The sequence below is a fragment of the Amia ocellicauda genome, chromosome 4 (genome assembly GCF_036373705.1).
Source record: "Amia ocellicauda isolate fAmiCal2 chromosome 4, fAmiCal2.hap1, whole genome shotgun sequence".
Lineage (NCBI taxonomy): Eukaryota > Metazoa > Chordata > Actinopteri > Amiiformes > Amiidae > Amia > Amia ocellicauda.
This window is the reverse complement of record NC_089853.1, coordinates 10,619,836-10,633,709: the sequence shown is the minus strand read 5'-3', so window position 1 is coordinate 10,633,709 and position 13,874 is coordinate 10,619,836. Positions and strand designations below refer to the sequence as shown.

Sequence of the window (13,874 nt, the reverse complement as noted above, 5' to 3'; positions counted from 1 at the left end):
CTACGTGGGGACTTGATCCAAGTCTTCAAAATCATGAAAGGCATCGACCACTACAAACCAGAGCAGCTTTTCCAGATCAGCAGGGACACACGGACCCGGGGACACAAATGGAAATTGGGCTTCAAGGCATTCAAGATGGAAAACAGGAGACACTTCTTCACACAGAGAGGCGTCACAATCTGAACAAACTCTCCAGCGATGTGGTTGAAGCCGAAAATTTGGGAACATTTAAAATCAGACTGGATAGGATCCTTGGATCACTTAGTTATTAATGGATACCAAACGAGCACGATGGGTCGAATGGCTTCCTCTTGATTGTAAACTTTATGTTCTTATGTCGATTCATAAACCAAGAGAAAAAAAATAATTTGCCATAAATTTCAAATTACCATAAAATGACAAACGGCTGAACAGAAAGTTCAAGAAAGTTTAAGAATGTTATGCTAACAGGCTCGGTAGCAAGATCTTAATCTTTTTGGTTTAAAAGAAAAATTGATGGATACATTTGTTTGTATTTAAAAGTGATTAAGCTTAAAGGGGGGGGAGTGTTGTAACCGTTTAATTTGTCCCTGTTACTGATCACTACTTTCAGAAGTATCATCCCCCCAGCCTTAGTTATGTCTTTCAGTATAATACTTTTGTATAGAAAATGGCACTGATACACTGTGGCTGTGCTAAAGTAAATAAGTTGGGTGTTCCAATAAAATACTAAAGGTTAAACCGTGTTTCTTTCCCTCAAGTTACCACAATTCTGAATAAACATTTACACAGGTCTGGAACAAGTCCTATCCATTCGTTTCGCAAGGCACAGACACCCCTTTGAGCGCTCCGAGTCACAGCAGCTCCACCAGTCTACCTTTTTCTTTAGTTGGCATTTAATAAATGCCATACTGAATAAAACTAGGTAAATGCATTTCCTTACATTTGTTTTCTGTGTTTTTTCTAGCTTTGTTTTAAGCCAAGCAACTTGTAAAACTAGAATTTCTTAATTCATTATTAGATGTTCTATACATTTTCATATATTTCATAAATAAACACATGCAAACCTGAGAAGTTTAATAATAGATTTTAGACTTTTAGATAATAACCAATTTTCCTGAGCGGAGGCTAATATGATGTGTATGTATATTGCAGGCAAGACAGAAATTTCTGAATGCAATTTGCATAGCCTGAAGACTTCAACCTCAACCATTGAGCCAAAATACTATCAACAGCTCAGCTCAGCTCAGCTAACACAAAAAACACCACACAAGAGTGTCACAGTTAGGTCAGGAAAAGTTTAATATGGAAAAAGCAACTTGTCTAGTAGAATCTTCCTGAGGAACAGACATCCATAATACATCTCTACCAAGGCAGGGTGTTACCCTTATAGTCCAGAAATCCTCCATGATCCTTTTCAGACAAGTTGTAAACCACAGAGAGAAGTGCAGAAATGCTCTCTTCTGCACTCAGATCAGCCTTTTTAAAAACAAAAACACACATGTATACAAGTTATTTATATAAATGAATAGAACATGAAACAGAACAGGTATCATTTCTACCCTAAGAGAATAATTTTGGTGTGTGATGCTATGATAGTAGGTCAGGACTAATCAGGTATAAATCAGATTTGAAGCCCGATTTAGTAATATTTTGGATCACAGCCCATCAGAGATGGATGGACTTTTGTGTTTTATTATTTTTTGTTTATTACTATATGCACTACCCATGATAACTTTCATGCAAAGGTGGCATTGCTAACCATGCTGTTCCTCATACTGCAAGAGCAAGTTGAGTTGGTATTAGGAGGTATAAGAAATAACTGTTTGACATTCATATTAAGGAAAATGTTACCATTCACAATGACACATTGAACACTCACAAATAAAGTTCTACCCTAATGTTATGAATACAGTATCAATACAGTGAACTCTACTTACCGTGACACTTGCAAATACTACACTGTATTTTGAGAATTTCTAGTAGTGCTCTACCAAAGGGTATGACATATCTACTTGGTACAATTCCAATTAAGCACTTCTGTGACCACTCTCAGATATACTCTCAATATAACCATGTTTACCTCATCCCCCGAAAGTGTCCAGGCAAGGGGAATCAAATGTTTTGGGAACCAAGTGTCTGTCTGCTACAGACTTCAAGACACAGAAAGAAAGGCAAAAACACACTGCATGAGCTAAAATGAACACACTCTGTACACTGTTCTGAATATACTCACGTCTGGGCCCCCCATATCGGTGCGCACCCAGCCCGGGTGCAGAACTGTACACAGAATCCCCTCAGTCATTAAGTCAGCAGCAAGAGATCTAGTCACCAGGTTCAGGGCTGCCTATGGGATAAGTCATACAAAAGAATAAGAATAATTATCATACATTTGCAGTGTATGTAAACAGTGATAGCAGTGGGGGATACACTGGGCCGAATTAAATAAAAATGATAGATTTTCTTTTGTAACTCTAATATAAGTACACAGTAAGATCCTTTTAAAAACATTGTTATTAATACATTTTGCAAAACTAATGTACCCTTAAGCCGATTTATACTTCTGCATAGATACGCGTATGCATATTCTGCGTAGCGACGCAGAGCAGGGGGTTCTGGGTAAGCGTAGCCCGTGGAAGCTGGCAGAGGAGCCGACGCGCACTCCTCGGAAATCTCAACAGCACGTCGTACCTCTCTACGGTCCTGTATGTCAAGCCAGCGCTGGTTGTTTGAGCAGGGAGATTCTGAGAACCTCAGCCAATCCCTCAGTGCTGGGGCGACTGATGTACAATGTGTGGCTGTAAGGGCTGCAGCAGGTCAGAAAAATTATGTGGTGACATACGAAAGTATTTAAAATGCATCTCCTCATTCATGAAATGCATTTTTCAAACTAGCAGACTGTACTGGCCTGGACATGTACAGAGGTCTCAAAACTATGGGGTGCCATTTGTGTCATTCATAATTTCGTGCACACAATGAATATTTTGTCCCTCAAAATGCACATTTTGTGCATTAAATTCACATTTCGTGAACATAATTCAAAATTTGTCCCATGTAATGCCTACTTATTTCGTGCTTGGCAATTTTGTGGAGGAAAAAGTAAAATGTACTTTGCTTTCCGTGGACGGAATGAACAGCCGAGTATTCATTATGTCCACAAAAAGATGTAAGGGAAAATACATTTTGTGCACCAGTCAACCTGCCTCCAGCCCTACACCTAATACAAAATAATTAGCATTAATGATCAAGCAGATAACTGATCAAGGCATTGATCCAGAGACCTGGGTTTGCAGTATGATCAAGATTGAATTCCAAAGGTTCCATACATCCCCTCCAGACCACTGCGCTCCTCCAGTGCCAGAAGACTAACTCTGCCTCCTCTCCACTCTCCTTCCTCCAGAACCGCTCCTTCTCATCCCTTGGCCCCTAAATGGTGGAACGACCTTCCCACTGAAGTCAAAACCGCAGAGTCCTTGACCTCCTTCTGGCGCTTACTCAAGACGCATCTTTTCAGACAGTACTTGTAATTTAGTCCTTTACTCTCCTGTAAGATAGCACTTTACAACGTTTTATCATAATACTTGCCTTGCATTACTACTTGTATTTTGATTTCCCCTTGCTCCCATGTCTGCACTCAGCTTTTACAATCCAGGATGTAAGACCTCGTATAGTATTCACTTGTAAATTGGAATTTGTAATGTTTGATGCCTTGTACTGAACTGTATTCTTGCACTTTGTATTGCGCTTATATTTTGTAAGTCGCCCTGGATAAGGGCGTCTGCCAATAAATAATTAATAATAATAATAAAGGAAAGTTAGAAACTTGCTGAGCCGATCAGGACAGGTAATACGGGCAAATCTAATACAACACATAATAGCAGTAATGAATATATGATGTGATGAAAATCGAGTGTTTCACAAATCAACATGATTATAAAGCTTTCCAAATTACTTATTGTATTGCAAAGACCAGATTGTAGGCTATATAATATTCATTATAGCCTACTGCATAAACTGCGCGTCAGTCAGTGGAGAAGTAAGTATTTATAGCTTACGTTTGAGAAGTTTACAGCTGAAACACTGTATATATAATTCAAATATTTAGGAACATAAGAGCGGATTTGCAGGAGAAATTCACATATGCAGAGAGATTTACTTTTGAATTTAAACAGCGGCTATGGTGGTTCTAGCGTTACGTCTCTAGCCAACTATAGCAAGACAATATAGATCTGCACATACAGGATGCAATATGGTAATTTGTATGTGTGTGGGTGTAGTTTCTGTAACATGTAATTAACGGTATGTGTTGACCCTAGGTGCACCGTAGAAAACGGAATTCGTTTTCTGTAAATTGTGATGTGGTAAAAGCGACACTGCCCCCTTTCCATGTGTCAGTTACATGCAAGCATGTTGGCAGACACCTATGCAAACGTATGTATGCATCTACGCAGAGACGCAGACGCAAAAATATAAATTAGGCTTTAGAATGATAGTGAAAGTTTTATGCACTGGGACCGTTAAACTTACTTGCTCCAAAAAACAAAAACAGTGCACACATGAATCCCTATTGTAAGCTATCGGCAGTGGAACTTTGTCTGTAACCTGAAGAGCACGGTGCAGGAATGCAGGACTGAATCATTCTGGAAAGAACAAGATGGTGCTAATTGAGAAAATTAATCACCTAAAACTCAGGAAAACATGCTCAGATAAATCTCTGACAACAATAAAAAAAGCTTCTCTAAGGCTCTCTCAGATGTCCTGTACCTTTGATGTTCTGTAGGAGTAGGACTTAAAGGCAGCCCCAGGTCCCCAGTTCAGGTGAATGGAGCCCAGCATGGAGGAGATGTTGATGACAGCCGCTCTGTGGATGCCCATTCCCGTGCCCTGTTCCGCTGCTTTCTTCAACAGCGGCAAAAATGCCTGTGCCAGAGAAAAAAGCAGTCCATAAAACACACCCTATCACAGGCACAGCAGACGCAAGCTGCTTTCTGAATTTTGTTCTATAATATCAAGAATATGTCTCAATATAATATATTATTGTGTACCCTGAAGCCATTTGAAAATAAGTGAGGTAATTGTTATGTCAATCACCACACATTTACAGTCCATTTTTTGCTGTTGTCGATGGAGAGTACCTTAGTTATCATAAGGGGAGAGACTGTGTTGGTTTCATAGGTTTTCATCATGGCTTCAGCCGTCGTCTCTTCCAAAGTGTCATTCAGGTTTATCGCAGCGTTGTTGATCAGACAGTTCAGCCCCTCATCTCCAAGCAGGGCCTCCACCTCTCGTGTTGCTTGCTCAATGCTGCTTTGATTTACAACATCTGGAAACAAACAAAAATACTCTTCTATTGCAATCAAAAAGTTAACGCTTGAACATTCGTTTAAACCACTTGCAAATTGCGCTTGGGAGGTTTTTAAGAAGGAAAAAATAACTTAACATTTGGTCCTTTAAAATGTGCACCAGATGTAGAATATTAAATATATTATATATTACAGTATTTCAGTAATTGCATACTCATTTTAACTTGTTCTATTAAAACTCAACAGAAACAGTACTGTGTTCCTTCAAAGTAGGTAGCATTCTCAACTAAAACACAAATCTTACTCACCCAGAGGAACAATATGTACAGCTTGGTGTTTATCAGCCAAGTCCCTTAGCTCCTATTATTAAAAACAAGGACAAATTATTAGAATTATACTTTCACATGGTTATTTAAAACTATTAAATCGTTTCTTGTACATTTAGATTAATTCATTACAGGACATTAATGTAGTATTTTGTTTTTGAATTTACGTAATAATAATAAAGGTCCATCTTTAAAACATCCTTAAACATATTAATTAACATATTGATGTGTAGCCTAATCTAGAACTGGGCGATATGACTTAAAAATAATTTTTAGAAGTTTGGGCGATACACGAGATATATGTCGATATTTCTTTTATTTCTCCAAACAAGCTACAAAATAAGACATTCAAACAACATTTTTTTCTTTAGTAATTACATATGCAAAACTAACAAATACCACATGTCAGGCTGTCATGGTAAATATGATTTTTGTTTCATCTGACTTACATTAAAACACCTGAGTAGGCCTACATTAAATACATAAAAAATAACAATACAAAAATGCCTATATGCCTATATGTATAATCAATGTGCAAAATAACTGTCAAACTACATTTTGACGAAAAATACGGAATACACTCAAGCCTATCAAAACTTGATACTCACAATATAAGTAGTTTGCATTTCACCCAAAATAATACATTAGCTTTTACTTGCAGGAGCACAAGACCCCCGTCTGTGACTTTCTTTAGGGCCATTAAGTGTTGGCTGTCTGTACAGTTACCAAAGAGCATTTTCTTCTAATAATCTTATTAATACTACTGTGCATAGACATAGGTTTATGGTGGGCGGTTGGGAGAATGTTAAACTCTCCCCACCAATAATTTATGCCTGGCTCCATAGGCAAAGGGGACGTGTCCCCCTGGCTAGATAAGAATATTGAGCCCCGCCCCAGCTCAACAACTGTTCTTTTAAAATGTGTATTTATCAATATTACTTGTATTTTGTATTTGTATAGTTCTTCATTTCAGAACAACACCCCCCACCCCAACCGATGGTAATACCAGCCACTGTAATACATTTGTCAATGGTATATCATACACTAGTCCTAGTCTGGCAATCTAGTGGGCATTGGAAACCTTGCAATACTAGCCATTAGGTCAGAAATTCACCTTAATCATGGATCATGCCCCACCAGTGGCATAGGTTTGGTTTCAGAATTGGGGGGGGGGACAAGTCTACTACACCTATGGAGTTGGGTACACATTATTGGGGGAGACTATTAAATGTTCTATCCACCCCCATCCCCCCCTAAACCTCCAACTACATGCACCACTGACTTGCATGTCCATACACAAACTTCAGAAAGGCTCCTGTTCCTCAGTTTGCAAATACTTAATTTCACTCTGGAAAACTGCACGCCCTTTCCCGCCATCAGTTATCTCAAACTGACTTCTGTTTTTATTTGAGATATCTTGAAATAGACAGGAAGTTCACATATGTGAGAGAGTCATCCTCCATAAACTAGATGCAGATGCAGATCTATTTATATGGTATGCTGCCACTGCTGCAGTGAGGAATTCACGGTTTTAATGAATGTGAGGATTGTGTTTTTATTATGCATGCACGCTGTCTTGATGTGGATACACTGGTTAAACGAGACATATAGGTTTTAATTATGCATGTATGACAAGCTGTAATCTCTTTGTTAACATTGGATTTGTAAAACATCTCCTGTGAGTGTTCCATCTGAAGACTTCTGATTCATTTGGACTCATCACTCCATAAGGCTTTCTTCCACTGGTTGTCACTGCATGTTTTATGGTCTTTTGTGTACTGCAATCTCTTCCGCTTGTTGCCTTTGCGTGATATTGGTTTCTTAGCTGCATACCACTTCTTGTAAGACTTCTACTTTGTTGCAAGATGACTCTGCCAGATGCTGAGCAAGCACTTAAAGTGACCTTTAAGTACTGTTCATCAGATGCAAACAGCTTTTTGGGTCTTCCACTGCGTTTTCTGTCTTCAGTTTCTTCAAATGTCTTTATGACTGCTTGAAAATCCAGTTAGGCGAGTTTCTGCTCACTGAGAATTGCCTTGTTGATACAAAACTATGCTTTTGTCTGTGTTAGCCTAGCCATTCCCAAACCTCTCCTCAAAGGCACCCCAGCCATTCCATGTATTTGTTAAATTCCACCACTAGCACACCTGTTGAAGGAGGTTTGGGAACAAGATATCAATTACCTTTTTGAAAACACAAGAAATTATTGTTACTTTTTATTGTATTAATGTTGATTTGTATTTATTGTTATGCGATAGTGTTTACGAGCAAATAAACACTTAGGCCTACTCCACAGATAAGTAGCTTTAAACAATTTTCTCCCCTGGCCTATGACTTTTGCAAAGTAGGCTACTGTATTTATATTGATTTTAAAAAGTTATACATGAAACATCATTACTTATTTTTGATAAATACATATAAAAAAATACACAAATACCCAAAGATACAACAATCAAAGACACACAATGTAGTGTATGGTCAGTATGTTCCTACCTGGCCAACACTCGACCTTGTGATAAGATCATATCTCTTAACAAACATGATCGTGCGTTAAAAATAACTTTCAATTCGGCAACGGTTCACATTGGATATTTCGTGTATCCACATTGTATTTCTCCATTCACTCTCATCAATAAATGAAAACCACACAAAAAGTAAAAGGTAACACTTCTCATTACTTATTTTTTGGAAAACCTGGAAACAGAAAGTAACCAATACTGATAATAATAATAATAATAATAATAATAATAATAATAATAATAGGAATCAACTTCACAGAGGTCCGGGAGCTGGGGGGATTTAGTATACTTCATTAATAAATTACATTGAATTGCATTTCAGAAATTGTCTACCACCACTCAGTAATTAAACCAACACTAACAGAACCGCACGACTGATCGCTGTGAAGTACGACATAATCAAATCATGCCGATTGCATTGGACATTAAAACATGATTACGGATATATGTATTTAGTGTGCAGACGCTCTTATCCAGGGCGACTTTACACATGTCCTGTGTTGAGTTTACCGTGATTAGGAGCGTTACATGCTAAAACGACTGTACTCGGAATCACGCTTTCTGCTCCTCAGTGTTTCACCTGGGCTGCTGCCGGCTCTCTGGCCGTGGCGATGACTGTGTCCGGTCTCCGGCCGCCTGTCACCAGGGCTTTGACCATCTGCAGCCCGAGGCCCCGGCTGGCCCCGGTGATCAGGACGGTGCGGCACTTATCCATGGTGGCTGAACGGCAATCGTGGATTCCTACAGTCGTCAGATTCGTCTTATTTTTAAAAATCACACCCATTTGTGAGGGGAGGGGAGCTGCGCGGTTGATGTCCTGGGGGACGGAGGGTTGCAAGCGGTGCTTCGCGGTGTCGTGACGACGCCTACCTGCATCCGCCAGCAATTACCTTGATTTCACACATGCGCTCCAGGGCTGCTTTAGACTTATTCATATAAAATACATGTTGTATTATACTGAGACATTAATCGCGATCGGGAGTTGGCTATGGTTTATATGAACTTGGTTGTCACTTTTGCATCCCCATGTCTGCCTTAGCACTGTAACTCTGGACTCCTAATGCACAATAAATGCGCGATCACGACCACACTCAGGTTGAGCTGGGACAGGGTTGCCACCTTTGAGAAACAAACAAACACATGTTTACGGATAAAGCCTTTAAATGGCTATATCTGGTGACTTCTGAGAACAAAATCCTGAGAGAATATACCTTTATTTTAAGTAAATATGAGGTCAAAAAGTGTTACAATTGAACAGATATTTTCTTTTTTGCCTTAGAGTGTAATGTTTAATTAGTAAACATCTTTATTCCTGCTCATTGTTGGGATACTTAAGGCTTAAATATTCACATATTGATCAAATTCATTACAACTATTTTTTTTACATATTTACACTGGATTCCAATATACTGTTCTAAATGTAATGTGTGCTTTGAGAGAAATACACATGTAAGACACATGTATGTATTATGTATTTCCTTGCCAGATGTGAACTTACAAATGCATGGAACACATGGAAATTGTTATAATGTACACCACTAAAACATACATGTTCTTTTATTGATGAGCTGACAAACTTTGAAATATTATATTTATACTTTGCCATATGAACCATGAAATCCATAAGATCACGCAATTCCTAGAGGCAATTCACTCCTCCTGATTAGGTGTCGCTCGCACATGCAGTGACCTTTGTCTCTGGAGACGCACAGGTCTTTGTCACTCAGCGCTCGTTGATTGTTTTGCAGCCGCGGCTGCTCCAGCGCAGGGGCTGCGCAGGGGCTGCGTTCACGACACTTCTCTGCGGCTAGATTGCAGACGGGAGTCTGCGTGTGACGTCACGGTCGGTGCAGACGGAGTGTCAGACTTAGGAGAACAAACATGCAGTCGCTGTTCAGAGAAGTCAGTCCTGTTCACAGAAGTCAATGCAATCGAGGTGCAATCGTGCTGCACCAGCTTCATACTTTACAGTGTAATCAGAAAATGGGCCATTTAATCATTTCATATCAGATTAGGTAGCTTTACGACCCTTTAAGAATATTTCATTAGTAGAATGTTGTATTCCTGCTCAATGTTGGGACACTTAAAGGTTAAATACTAACATACTGATCAAATTAATTACAATTTTTCTTTTTTGTACAATATTATGTTACACTGGTTTCGAATTTACATTAAATGTAAGATTTGTAAGAAATACACATGTAAAACATTTTGTATATTATTATGTATTTCCTTGCCAGGTGTGCAATTTACAAATGCACATAATACGTGAAAATTAGGTTAAAATGTATACATACACCACTAAAGCATGCATATTATTTTATTGTTGAACTGTCAATCTTTAAAATATTATATTTCTGTTGTACTTTGCCATATCTAGCATGAAATTCATAAGATCCTTCATGACGTGACTCAAGGCGATTCACACCACGACTAGGTGGCGCTGCCCATGCAGTGAGCTCTGTCAAATTCAATTCAAATTCAAATTCAAATTCAATTCAAAATCAAATTCAAAAAAAGCTTTATTGGCATGACAAGGTTACACCCGTTTTCCCAAAGCAAGTACAGGGAGCTCCACTTGCAAAACATAGAACAGTGCAGTGGGCAATAATACTGTGTACATACAATACACACAAGTTTACAGACATTACACACATTGATATACATCGAACACAACATTTACAAAATAATTCTGCATGAATTGGTATTATATATGTATACATAATATACAGAGTCTTTTACAATGTCTCTCTCAGCTTGTGGCAGGTAAGCACATAGTCAGCAGCCAGCTCTGCTGTATGTTCATCCTCTCCTAACAGCAGGAGTTTTATTTTGAGCTCTTGGATCCTGTGACCTGGGCTGAGAGTTTCGGGAGGTGCGTGTCCCTGGCTGTGGAGTATTTGGTTCAGTGCAGCAGTGCATCTCGTCCTCCACCGCCCCTTCCTGCTCACACTGTCCACACAGTCTCTCCTCTCTGGGCCTCCAGGTCTGCCTGTGTCGCCGTTTCTATTTCCAAGCTGTGGGCACTGAGTCTGTCTCTGGCTGATACGCACGTCTTTTCACACAGCGCTCGTTTGTTGTTTTGAAGCCGCGGCTGCACCAGCGCAGTCCCTCTTGAGCAGCTGCGCAGTTGTGCAGACTTTGCAGACTGTGGATGCGTCGCATTGTGACCAGAGTAGAGAGCTAACTTTACGTGCTTGCAATGTAACGATTTTACGGAACGGGTGGCACCCGTAGGTGGGGATGCCAAATACGGACTGGGTAAAACCCGGAAAGCCGGAACAATGGAAAGATTTACAAAGACGTCCAAAACGGAAAAATACAAATTCTGGGCTTTCAGAAACTTGTGTTTAAATTGAAAATATTGTATTACATAGTGTAAATAATATTAATACTTGAATACTAATACTACTACTACTACTACTACTACTACTACTACTACTACTACTACTACTACTAATAAAGAATACACATTTTCTACAATTTGGTAAACTGAACAGAATTTGTAAAAGTAGTAGTGGCGTTATGGTACAATAGTGCTACAATAGTTTCATGCTGAGGAACTATTTCTGGAACTGGGAGTACACCCCCAAACTGGTGTCCCCCATGCTACAAGGTCATATTTGAACATGCAATGTGAGCGTTCTGAGGCTGGAGTTCTAATATTTAAAAGAATGGCCCCAAAATAATTTCTGTCCCAATTGATAATATTAAGGGTCCTCTTTAAACATACAGTAGTTTCATGCTGGAGCACTGTTTGTGGAACTGGGAATAGACCCCCGAACTGAGCATGGATTTCTTTTATATTTTGTTGTTGCTGCACTAGTTCCCTCCTACTGCAGTAGGTCAGTGACTGCAGAGGGAAGAATGCGCAGCTGCAGTTTGGCCAGACGGTGACAGAATACATTCATACACCAGAGGCAGGAGACACTAATAAAAATGTGGCCGCTGCTTATCTCGCCCTGGGTGGTCACATGTATTTGGCTAGGGTTTACTTTGCTCGTATGGGTTCTCACAGAACAGATTGACTTAAAAATTCCACTCTGCTGTTCAAAAATAAATAAAACATCTACACGAGTGCCTTCCAAACCCAGTCCCAGGACGGTGTTTGGGCAGCAGTGTTATGGTTCATTGAAGGAATTCATACTTTGTCATTGCTACAGAAATTAGATGTACAGACACAGGAACGCTCTGGATCATAGCGCAGACACTAACCAGTCACTCTTTTCCAGGTTATACCTTTCTTTTAAGCAAGTTTCATACATTTATTATTATTATTATTATTTATTTATTAGCAGATGCTCTTATCCAGGGTGACTTACAAAATAGACTGCTCAACAAAAGTAAGGGAACACTTAAATCAATAATAGGATCTCGATGAACAAAATATATTAAAGATCAAAATCTTTACTGTACATTGTGTAATTAGTTGAGAACAAAATTACATAACAACGGTCAATGGAAACTGAAACCAACCGATTGAGGGCTGGATTTAAACTCTCACCAAAAATCAAAGTAAACAATTTAAATCACAGACTGTTACAACTTGCGTGAATTTCATCACGGCAACTCATAATGTGACTCAGTAGTGTGTATGTCCCCCCCCGACCAAAATCTGGGCATGCTCCTGATGAGACGGCGGATGGTGTCCTGGGGGATCTCCTCCCAGACCTGGATCAGGGCATCAGTGAGCTCCTGGACAGTCTGTGGTGCTACTTGGCGGTGTCGGATGCACCGATACATAACGTCCCAAAGGTTCTCAATTGGATTGAGGTCTGGGGAACGTGAGGGCCAGTCAATGCTTTCCTCATCCATGGACTGCCTACACACTCTGGCCACATGAGGCCGGGCATTGTCCTGCACTAGGAGGAACCCAGGGCCCACTGCACCAGTGTAAGGTCTGACGATGGGTCTGAGGATGTCATCCCGGTACCTAACAGCAGTCAGGATACCGCTGGCTAGCATGTGGAGGTCTGTGCGACCCTTCAAGGATATGCCTCCCCAGACCATCACTGACCCACCGCCAAACCGGTCATGATGGATGATGTTGCAGGCAGCATAATGTTCACCACTGCATCTCCAGACTCTGTCAAATGTGCTCAGTGTGAACCTGCTCTCATCTGTGAAGAGAACGGGGCGCCAATGGCAGACCTTCCAATTCTGGTGTTCTCTGGCGAATGCCAATCGAGCTGCACGGTGCTGGGCTGTGAGCACAGGTCCCACTAGAGGATGTCGGGCCCTCATGCCACCCTCATGGAGTCTGTTTCTGACAGTTTGGTCAGAGACATGCACACCAGTAGCCCGCTGGAGGTCATTTTGTAGGGCTCTTGGCAGTGCTCCTCCTGTTCCTCCTCGCACAAAGGAGCAGATACCGGTCCTGCTGCTGGGTTGATGCCCTTCTACGGCCCTGTCCAGCTCTCCTCGTGTAACGGCCTGTCTCCTGGTATCTCCTCCATGCTCTTGAGACACTGGGAGACACAACTAACCTTCTTGCGATGGCACATATGGATGTGCCATCCTGGAGTAGCTGGACTACCTGTGCAACCTGAATGGGCCACAGGTACCGCCTCATGCTACCAGTAGTGACAAAGACACTAGCAAAACTAGAGAAGAATCAGTCAGGAAGGATAAGGAGAGAGCAATTGTCTGTGGCCACCACCTGCAAAACCATTCTCTTTTTGGGGGTTGTCTTGCTGTTGCCTCTCCAGTGCACCTGTTGTCACTTTCATTTGCACCAAAACAGGTGA

The 13,874-nt window shown here is 40.4% G+C and overlaps 1 protein-coding gene across 1 annotated transcript; it reads right to left on the bottom strand.

Annotated features, from left to right (window-relative positions):
* Positions 1–1,257: 1,257 nt before the first annotated feature.
* On the bottom strand, positions 1,258–8,990 carry LOC136747794 (C-signal). The gene is made up of 6 exons (XM_066701008.1): positions 8,708–8,990; positions 5,591–5,642; positions 5,115–5,302; positions 4,744–4,899; positions 2,216–2,326; positions 1,258–1,458 (listed from the first exon to the last, which is right to left on the bottom strand). The coding sequence occupies exons 1-6, from the start codon at positions 8,909–8,911 to the stop codon at positions 1,345–1,347; spliced, it is 825 nt and encodes a 274-aa protein (XP_066557105.1). The 5' UTR covers positions 8,912–8,990; the 3' UTR covers positions 1,258–1,344.
* Positions 8,991–13,874: the final 4,884 nt, after the last annotated feature.